The sequence below is a fragment of the Oryctolagus cuniculus genome, chromosome X, assembly GCF_051225735.1.
Source record: "Oryctolagus cuniculus isolate XC-2025 breed Fujian yellow rabbit chromosome X, ASM5122573v1, whole genome shotgun sequence".
Lineage (NCBI taxonomy): Eukaryota > Metazoa > Chordata > Mammalia > Lagomorpha > Leporidae > Oryctolagus > Oryctolagus cuniculus.
The window spans coordinates 48,751,832-48,762,669 of record NC_142888.1 but is presented as its reverse complement, the minus strand read 5'-3'; the positions used below and the strand labels follow the sequence as shown (position 1 = coordinate 48,762,669).

The following is a 10,838-nucleotide window of genomic DNA, read 5'->3' as shown; positions in this document are numbered from 1 at the left end:
AAGCATTAATAAAACATAAAGTATAAATCAATGGCATGGTCAATGTAAAAAAATCAGTGAAATGAAAAGTTGGTTCTTTATAGATTAGTAATTACCAGAGCCTAGGAGGGGTGGAGGAGAGGGAAGTTGGATAACGAGTACTAAATCAGAGGTGGAAAGAAGGAAGAAGTTCCTACTCTTACACAGCATAGCTTGGTGACTATAGTTCACAATAACCTATAATGTTTTACCTGAGCAAATAGAAGAGAGGGATTCCAAGGCCCCAGTCATAAAGTAAATGACAAAGCAGGGAAAATGCTGATTACCCTGATTTGATCTATACACATTGTATACCTGTATTGAAATGTCATACATACATATCATTATTGTTAAACAAAAATTGCTAATATTTACAAAAGTAAATGCCTAAAAATCTATTAAAAATTCAAGTATTATGAAAGCAAAGCTGGTTCTTTGAAAAAACTAACATGATTGATAAGCCTCTAGCTAGACTAACCAAGAAAAAAAAAACAGAGAACAAACAAAATCACTAATATCAGGCATGAAAATGGAGCCATTACTATTGATCTCATGGGCATTAAGGATGATGAAGAAATATTATCAACAATTCTATGGTTACAAGTTGAAATGCTTTTCAAATCTGTTGCTTACTTTTTTTTTTAAAAAAAGGATTTATTTATTTATTTGAAAGAGTTACACAGAGAGGAGAGGTAGAGAGAGAGAGAGAGAGAGAGAGAGGTCTTCCATCTGATGGTTCACTCCCCAATTGGCCACAATGGCCAGAGCTGTGCCGATCCGAAGCCAGGAGCCAGGAGCCTCCTCTCGGTCTCCCACGCGGGTGCAGGGGCCCAAGGACTTGGGCAATCTTCTACTGCTTTCCTAGACCATAGCAGAGAGCTGGACAGGAAGTGGAGCAGCCGGGTCTCGAACTGGTGCCCATATGGGATGCCGGTACTTCAGGTCAGGGCGTTAACCCACTGCGCCACAGCACCGGCCCCGTGTTGCTTACTTTTAATAGGACATAGTAAAAGTGATGGGATGTCGCTTCTGAAAAGACCTCTCTCTCTCTCTCTCTCTCTCTCTTTCTCTCTCTCGCCATGCTGTGAGAAGATTCAGGCCTATAGATAGACTCACATGATGAGCAATCAAAGCCCAATAATAACAACATATGTTAGCTTGGAAGTGGATCTTCTAAGGGCCGGCCAACAACCATGTAAAAGTACTTGGATGTGAACCAGTCATGCCACTAAGGCCTTCAAATGAAACTTCAACCCCAGGTGAAAACTGGTGTGCACCGTCACGAGAGACCTTGAGCCTGAGGCACCTAGCTAAGCCATGCCTGGATTCTTGACCTATAGAAACTGTGCTATAATAAATATTTGCAGTTTTAAGCTGCTAAGTTTGGGACAGCTTGTTACAGATCAACAGATAACTATTATGCCCTTTGACCGAGAAACTACTTACTTGGACTTAGGCTCCAGTTGTTTTTTAGCTTTTTTTCTTTTTTTCCATTCCTTTTCACTTCAGCACACATGATGATACTTGTAGCAGTTCACTGGGACAAACAGGCTGTCCTTGGCCAGAGGCAACAGTCCTGAGGAGCAGTGGCTGGGTAAAGCCAGACCCAGGTTCCTGCACAGCTAAGAGATGAATGTATCACAACACCCAAAACTCTCTTGGGAAATTCTGCCCAAGAAAAACTCTTCCATATGGGCACAAGCAGCCATGCTCTGGGAGGCTCATGGGATCTACGCTTTAAATGGCACCAACCAGAAACAACCCAATCTGTCAGTATGGGAAAAGATCAATTCATCGGACAATGGATGCAATGGAAGTCCATACAATATATTATAGTAACATCATGTTGGATAATGAATGAAACAGTATTCAGCAGTCAAGTGCATAACTTAGATGTACATGTATCAAAGTTGTTAGGTTTAAAAAATATTGAACAGAAATTGAAGCTGTGAAAGAATATATTGATTCTCACACCATGTACATAAGTTGCAATACGAATGACAGTCGTGTGTACTGCTTGTAGACATATACATATGTAAGAAGAGAAAAACAAGCATGGATGAGAAGCAAACACATCAACTTCCAAGTGGTGGGCAAAGAAGCAAGGGGGATGGGATAAAGTAAGGGCTTTGACTATCTTTTTTTAAAAAAATTATTTATTTATTTGAAGGGCAGAGTTACAGAGAGGCAGGGGCAGAGAGAGAGAACGAGAGAGAGAGAGAGAGAGAGAGAGAGTCTTCCATCTGATAGTTCACTCCCCAAATAGCTGCAATGGCTGGAGCTGGGCTGATCCGAAGCCAGGAGCCAGGAGCTTCTTCCAGGTCTCTCACGTGGGTGCAGGGGCCCAAGGACTTGGACCATCCTCTACTGCTTTCCCAGGCCATAGCAGAGAGCTGGATTGGAAGTGGAGCAGCCAGGTCTCCCATATGGGATGCTGGCACTTCAGGCGGCGGCTTTACCCGCTATGCCACAGCGCCGGCCCCAGTGACTTATCTTCTTTGATTTCAAAAACAGAAAGGTCTAAAGATCTAAAGGAAATAAAATTTGGTCAATCTGTGTGGCAGGTGCATCTGAATGTGTGCTACACTCGGTACTTTTCTGTACATCTGAATATTTAAAAATATTTGTATTAAATAAAATGGATCTTCTCTTGAGTACAAAAATACATACACAGTAGATGAGGCTTATTGGGTTGTTCAATCGTTCTATTTCCTTCTTTGTAGTCTATTGGAACTGTCTATACCATGTACGGTTAAGTCTCGCATTGTAATTGTAGACTTTCTTTATTATTTTTTAACAGTATTTGCGTCATAAATTTTGAAACTACGTTGTTTGACACAGAGATTTTTGTGACCAGTTTATCTTTCTTGATAAACTGAACAACTGTTGGTTCTCTTTAAAGCTTTTCATTTAGCCTTGATGTTTATAACGCTAATATTGTTGCAAGTGTATTTCCTTTGGTTCCCTCTCTGTGTTTTTTCTCCCTCCTCCCATCCCCTTCCTCTCTCTGTCCTTCCCTCCCTTCCTTTGTTTTTCCCCTTCTGGTATTTAACTGGTATATATCTTGCATTCCTATTTCTCCTTTAGGTGAAACTCTCATACAAACAACATATAACTGGATTTTTAAAAATGCAATGCTCAAAACAAGATATTTTTGCAATTGATCTTAATCCATAGTACATACTGATACCTTCATGTTTGTTTCTGACCCTTTTCTTCCTTTTTTATATTGTTTCTTCCCATTTCTGCTGTTAGATTTGCCGTTTTCTCTTTTATTCCTCATTGTTACTTTAATGGTTTGAAACTCACACATCCTATTCTTGAGTGTTTTTACCACCAAACTTTTTGTTCCGTGTGCATTACACTTCCAGCAAAAGTAAAACTTTGTTACTGTTTTGTCCATGGGAAATCTCTACATTGGCTGCCAAAGTTAGAGCTCAGAGTTTAGTGAAATTGGTTAAATCCAAAAGGTAGAATTCTCATTTAAAAAAAAAAAAAAACGCACTGCAACTGTCAGAATAGGAACGCGTGTTGGGCCGCATGTTTGGTCATTTCTTTTGGATACAGAACTTTGATTTTGTGATCAACAGCAACAAATTCTTATGCAAACCATTTCAATTTGCTTTGATCATTAGCTTGGCGGGGGGGGGGGGGGGGAATGTAAGCCTACTGCAACCCTAACTATAGTTTCACATTCAGAATACTTCCAATAGAAACCATAACATATCACACAGAGCGTAACATAGTGGTACAACTCCGCACATTGGAATTCATCAGAATTTGTAGATTACATTTTATTACAGAGAAAGAACAGAGCGGAAGGGCATATGTCTAAATGTTCAATATTCGTTGACGCTGGCTGTTAGCATTTCTCACTGTCCTTTTGTGTATCCTTGCCGATTTCATCGTTTACCATGTAATAATGCTTTTGGGGAGCCCCCGCCCCCTCATTTGCCCAGAGCAGCTGCCGCCCAGCCACATCAAGAGGGCGGGCCCCAGCCGACGCAACAATCACTTCCGCCGCCGCAGTCCCCGCCCACTGGCTCCGTTGCTGTCTGACGGGGGAGGAGCCCGAGACCCAGGAGCAGCGGCTGTGGCAGTGGTGGCGGTCGGAGGTCCGAGAGCTCTGCTCTGAGGAGCCTGCGGTTGTCCGGACAGGGTGAGTGGAAGGCCCGCAGTTCAGCCCGGCGCTGGCACTTGGGGCGATCGGCGGGGACGGGGTGGGGTGGAGGGTTTGGGGCGGAGGGGTGAGGGGGATTCCCGTGAACCGCTTTTCAGGTTCGCCCCTCGGGAAGGGGTGGGGCGGGCTCGGGACCTGCCTGCCCAGGGAGGCCCGTGTCCTCCATCGGCCGCTGGGAGGGCCCCGCAGCCTCGTCTGCGGAGCCCCTTCCTGGCGGCTCGGTCCTCGCTCGAGTGGCTCCAGTGGCTGTTGGAGAGGAGAGAGTGGTGATCGCGACCCTCGCCTGCGTCCCCTGCATCCCTCCTCAGTCCCCTTGGCGGTGCACTCCGTGTGACCTTTCTTCTCTCCCCACCCCTCCCGATTTCGCTGCCGTTTTGCCAAATGGTTAACTGGTGAAGGATTTCAGGTACAAATGGTCTGGGGGAAAGAATTGTCGGGGGGGGATTGTTCTTCAGGAAACAACTGTACCCCCACGCGCCCTTTCTCCCTCGCCCCATTCTCCCCTTGCCATATCAGTTTGGGGCTGCCCTTTGAGCAGATAACGTTTTCCTTTCTTGTTTTATGACATCGCGCTCCCTCCCTGCACTCCAGACCTGGGTCGCGCGTGTGTGGCACACACACGCGCGCGCACACACACCCCTTTCCATTGCGGGTCCCCTCTGGGCCACTCCATCCTGGATGTTCTAGTGCGTGGCCCCTCTGCCGCGCATGCGCACTCAGGCGCGCGCACACCCTCTCACACACCCTCACACCGTCCGGTGCCTTCCCCCTTGGGCTCACGGCCTCCCACACACCCACCTCTAGAACGGACCCTTTGCTCCTTCAGTGCTCTGGCGGGGGACACACACACACACCCACACACACACACCCTCCAGGACTGCCCTGTTTCTGTCCTGGCTGGCCACTGACACACCTGCACACATACTTAGGCTTGTTCCCATACCCTTCTCATGTGCTCTCCTGCTCTCTGTGTGCCATGGGTGTGCATTGATAACCCTCTGCTGGGGCCCCCACGTACACTCACACCTAAGTCCTCCTCCAGAGACCTCGCTGCCTGCCACAGTGACACATACAGGTAGTCTGATGGCTGGCCTCCATTCCCGCATGCGTGCGTTCACACACACACACACACACACACACGAACACACACCCCGCTCTCCACTGCTGCCCCCTACCCCGCTGATGCCTGTCATGTTGGCTCACATGGACAGCTTTCCGTTGTGTCTCCCATCAGGGTAAGCTGACACTCTCCCTTGCCACCACACCCTTGCTTCCTTGCCTGCAACATAGACAGCCACTGAGTAGCTCTCCTTACTTCCGGAACACCCCCTCTCCTCTGAACCCTCCGACCCCAGGCCTGTCATGTTCACATGCACTTCCAGGATGGATCTCCTTGTGGCTGGCAGTCAGTCAGCCCTGCTGCTCCCTCCTTTCCACCTGTCCATCTCTTCTGGACACACATGCAGGCACGCATGCACACACAGTGATCTGTATTTCCCACTCTTCCAAACTGCATTTCTCCTGTGCGTCTGCAGGGCTCAGAAAATTAAAAAAAAAAAAGCGCATTAAGCACACAGCAGTCTTTTCGCTTTCCTTAGTTGGCACACTTTCACAGTACTTCACTTACCTTTCAACTGTCCGGTCCTCTCCGCCCCCACCCCCCACCACTTTGTGTCAGGTTCTCTTCTAAGTCTGGCTTTTCTGCAAAGCTAATCTTGCAATCGTTCTGCTAGCATCAAGAATGTGGTCCAGGTCTGCACCTGCCACTCGCTGGAATGTTACTCCAGGCCTTAGAAGAAAGTGAAAGTAATTTTAAAGACCCCCCCCCCCTTGGTGTTAACCTGCCTGCTGAAGTGAAAATAAATCTCCCAGCTCCTTTATTCAGATCGATTGGACTTTCCCATCTCTAAAATGCGTGTGTGTCGGGGGGGTGGGGGCAGGAGCCTTTCTAGCCCAAACCAACTGTGTTGGGAACGCTCCTGTTCCACTAGAGCAGTGGGTCAGGAAGGTAGCAAGCCTGCATGGCACAGGCTGGCAAGAGGGAATGGGGTCCCATTGAGGCAGAGGGTCTGGAAGGAGGCATGCTTATATCAGTTTCAGGCCAAGCAGGAGCCAGCAGGACAGGATTGCCAGCCAGAGAAGGACGACCTCAGCAGTCCCAATGCACAGATCAACCCCCAGTCAAGTCACCAAGAGGAGCCGGTCGCCATTCTCCACCACTCGTCGTACTTGGGACGGCAGTGAGAACTCGGGGCCGAGTCTGAATGTTGATAATGAGGACTATTCCAGGTACCCTCCCCGAGACTACAGGGCTTCGGGGAGCAGAAGAGCCCTGGCTTATGGACATATTGACTGTTTCGGGGCAGATGATAGTGAGGAGGAGGGGGCTGGGCCTGTGGAGCGACCGCCAGTAAGAGGGAAGGCTGGCAAGGTGAAAGATGATAAGCTGTATGACCCAGACAAAGGGGCAAGGTCTCTGGCTGGGGTGCCCCTCCAGTTCTCTAGCTTTAACTGTGACGTGAGAGAAGAACTTGCGAAATTAGAGCCAGCCCCTGCCGACAGGTGCTCTGTTGGCAGAGCTGAGTTCCTGCCGCAGCACTGCCTGGCCCCTCACAGATCTGCCGAAGGCAAGGGCATTGCCCACGGTGATCGATTGGAGAGGGAGAGACGGGAGCAGAATTTACCTGTGCGCCCCAGCAGGGCTCCTGCCAGTATTTGTGGTGGTGGGGAAAACACCCCCAGGAGTGCAGAGGAACCGGTGGTGAGACCCAAGGTCCGAAATCTGGCCAGCCCCAGCTGCGTGAAACCAAAAATCTTTTTCGACACGGATGATGACGATGATATGCCGCACAGTACTTCCAGGTGGAGAGATGCCTCGCGCGCCGACGAAGGCCCCTCCGATGGCCCAGCCCGAAGAGGCAGAGGCGAGAGTTCCACTGGCTACTGCGAGCCCTTCCCTGAAGACAAGAGGGAAGCGAGGAACGACCAAGTGAAGCCAGAGAAGGTGCCGCGACGGCGGCGCACCATGGCCGACCCTGACTTCTGGACATACAGTGATGATTACTATCGGTACTGCGATGAAGACTCCGACAGCGACAAAGAGTGGATCGCCGCCCTGCGGCGCAAGTACCGAAGCCAAGAGCAGCCTCTGTCTTCCAGTGGCGAAAGCTGGGAGACCCTGTCGGGCAAGGAAGAGCGGGAGGCTCAGCAAGTGAGAGGGAGTTCCAGCAACACCAGCTTCGGTGCTGGAACCAGCGCCGGGGTCTGTACCGGCGCCGAGGCCGGGCCTGGGGCCAGCCACGATGGCGACAAGTATCCTGAAGAAGTTCCTGAGGTGTCGGTTCAGGAGGAGGAGCGGGCGTCTTTGGAAGAAGGCGAGATCCCTTGGCTGCAGTACAATGAGAATGAGAGTAGCAGCGAGGGCGATAACGATTCTGGTCCTGAATTGATGCAGCCCGGGGTGTTCATGCTGGATGGCAACAACAACCTGGAAGACGACTCCAGCGTGAGTGAAGACCTCGAAGTGGACTGGAGCCTCTTTGATGGGTTTGCAGATGGGTTGGGAGTGGCCGAAGCCATTTCCTACGTGGATCCCCAGTTCCTCACTTACATGGCGCTCGAGGAACGCCTGGCCCAGGCCATGGAAACGGCCCTTGCGCACTTGGAGTCGCTCGCTGTGGATGTAGAGGTGGCCAATCCACCAGCGAGCAAGGAGAGCATCGACGCTCTCCCCGAGATCCTGGTCACTGAAGAACACGGCGCGGTTGGCCAGGAAATGTGCTGTCCTATCTGTTGCAGTGAATATGTGAAGGGGGAGGTGGCGACCGAGCTGCCTTGCCACCACTACTTCCACAAGCCGTGCGTGTCCATCTGGCTTCAGAAGTCCGGCACCTGCCCCGTGTGCCGCTGCATGTTCCCGCCCCCTCTGTAAAAGACCAGGGCAGTATCCTCCTGGTCCGATTATTTTCCCCATCAGAAATCCACAATATACTGCAGGAGCCCTCTCGAAATTACCAATGAAAATGAAACCAATCAGTAAATTAAACTAAACCTGTTGATTCCTTGTGATTCTTTCCCAGGTGAAAATGGTCGCGTACAAATTACATTCTAAGTCCTATTGTCTTTTAGAGGCTAGAAAGGGAAAATGAAGCTTTCTAAGATGCTACTTGAGATTGTGGGGTGAACATACCTTTTCTAACTTGAAAGTTAAAGTAAATCATATTTTGTTTTCTTTGGTAGACTCTCTGACTGTTATTGTCATGTCAAGTGTATCTGTTTAAGTAAGTCCGAGAGATGAAATCACTTTTGTTGCATGTTATGGGTTAATGTTCCTGTAATTGCAGTGCCGTAAAAAGCTTATTAAAGTTCTTCTTTTGGTTTTCCAAGGTGTAACCGGGTCGTTTGCCTTTCTGTGAAATGGTGCTACCCAGTGACTTTATCATTGATCCGTTGCATTTGCATCAAAAGTAGTTCTTTGCTGTTTTCAACAGCAGAAAAAAACTTCAGTCTCTCTGGAATTACTGACTTCAATGACAGCAAAAAAAAAAAAAAAAAAAGAGGGTAAATTTTTTTAAAAGTGGGATTTAAGTGTGTCATTGTTGAACAACTTACAGGGGAAAAGATCAAATAGGGAAGGAAGGAAAGAAACAATGAGAAAGCAAGAATACTGGTAGAAATAAATCCAAGCTGAGGGCAGATAGGAGTGAGTTAAAAAAATCACCTTTGAGAACATAGAGACTCTTGGAATGGTTAAAACGTGAAAGCTGTATGCCAGTTACAAGCAGCAACACAGTGACACAGATAGGGCTAGAAAAATATGTGCTGGAAAGAGCTGCAGAAAAACAGAGTGAGCAGCTTTGACATTTGGCCATAGTTGCTTCAGATTTCTCTTTGCCTCTCCTCCCCTCCCCCTCTCCTTTTTTTCTCCTCCCTCCCTTCTTCCGCTCTCTCCTTCCCTCCTCTCTCTCTCTCCCCGCCCCCTCTCTCTCCAATAAACGTTTTTCATGCACAGAAGTGCCTCACCCCATCATTTTTACCTCCATAGAGGTAAGCACTACCCAGCAAATGGTGTGTTTCCTTCTAGTCTGTCTTTGGACACACACAGAGTGTGCATGGATATATGTTATGTTTGTGTGTGTGTGTGTGTATCCAAAACCAATATAAAGTACTTACATTTTCCAAAGCGGACGTAATTGATTGCAACTTGATTTTTTTCACTCAACGTTGTTTTTGAGAATTAGCCTTTTTGGTCCATGTAGATGTAGTTTGTGCTTTTCAACTACTGTGTACAGAGTGCTTCATTCCATCAGTTACCACTGTATGTCCATTGCCCTATTGGTGAGCCTTGAAGATCTTCCCAGCATTGGGAGGGCATGGGATATACTAATAAGATATCCCTTTGTGCACATGTGTGAGTTTATAGGGGAGTAAATACATGGAAATGAAATTCTGGGTCCCCTATGGTTTGTGTATCTTCACCCCCAACTACATTTTACCAAGTTGTACTAACTGGTGCCTCTACCAACAATTTATTTTTTTAAGATTTATTTATTTTTTTAAAGATTTATTTATTTTATTTGAAAGTCAGAGTTACACACAGAGAGAAGGAGAGGCAGAGAGAGAGAAAGAAAGAGAGGTCTTCCATCTGCTGCTTCACTCCCCAGTTGGCCACAACGGCCAGAGCTGCGCCAATCCGAAGCCAGGAGCCAGGAGCTTCTTCCGGGTCTCCCATGTGGGTGCAGGGGCCCAAGGACTTGGGCCATCTTCTACTGCTTTCCCAGGCCATAGCAGAGAGCTGGATGGGAAGCAGAGCAGCCGGGACTAGAACCGGCGCCCATATGGGATGCTGGCGCTTCAGGCCAGGGCGTTAACCCGCTGTGCCACAGCGCCGGCCCCAAGATTGATTTATTTGAAAGGCAGAGTTACAGAGAGACGGAGACAGAGAGAGACAGAGACAGAGACAAGTCTTCCGTCCACTGGTTCACTCCCCAAATGGCCGCAACAACCAGAGCTGTGCTGATCCGGAGCCAGCAGCCAGGAGCTTCTTCTGGGTCTCCCATGTGGTGAGTGCAGGGACCCAAGAACTTGGGCCATTTTGCATTGCTTTCCCAGGCCGTTGAGGACAGCAGGATCGGAAGTGGAGCAGCCAGGACTTGAACCGGTGCCCATAGGGGATGCCAGCACTGCAGTTTACCTGCTATACCACAGCGTTGGCCCCCCCTTACCAACGATTTATAAGACCTATTTTCCCACATCTCCTACAGCCTGGATATTGTGACTGTTCCATTCCATTTCATGAGCAAGCAGTTCTTCATAATCTGTAGTTTGGGCTAGGAAGAGAAGAAACGGGAATACTCCTGTGCAATTGGTGTGCGTGGCAACTACAGCAGCCACCAAGCAACACACAAGTGTCTCACATCCTTCAGCCCAGCTTGGGTACTGTTGTGACGTGGGATTCATAGTAGGTAGCAGTTAAAACTGGTATGTAGTGATGCAGAATAGGGTCCCGGGCACATTAAGTCAAAACAGCATATGTACAGTCTTAATGTAAAAGAAAGCAAGAGTTAACTACATATGAAAAGGCCTGAGGGCAGGGCAGCACTGTGGCATAGACAGTAAAGCCGCCTCCTACAGTGCCAGC

At 48.4% G+C, this 10,838-nt stretch overlaps 1 protein-coding gene across 2 annotated transcripts; it reads left to right on the top strand.

Moving 5' to 3' along the window:
* The first annotated feature begins 4,051 nt into the window (after window positions 1-4,051).
* On the top strand, window positions 4,052-8,590 carry PJA1 (praja ring finger ubiquitin ligase 1). Of its 2 annotated transcripts, none has more exons than XM_008272736.5 (2): window positions 4,052-4,177; window positions 6,293-8,590. In XM_008272736.5, the coding sequence occupies exon 2, from the start codon at window positions 6,360-6,362 to the stop codon at window positions 8,127-8,129; it is 1,770 nt and encodes a 589-aa protein (XP_008270958.3). In that variant the 5' UTR covers window positions 4,052-4,177; window positions 6,293-6,359; the 3' UTR covers window positions 8,130-8,590. The 2 variants fall into 2 exon arrangements, with proteins under 2 accessions (XP_008270958.3, XP_069922887.2); XM_070066786.2 differs by lacking the exon at window positions 4,052-4,177 and adding an exon at window positions 4,414-4,604.
* Window positions 8,591-10,838: the final 2,248 nt, after the last annotated feature.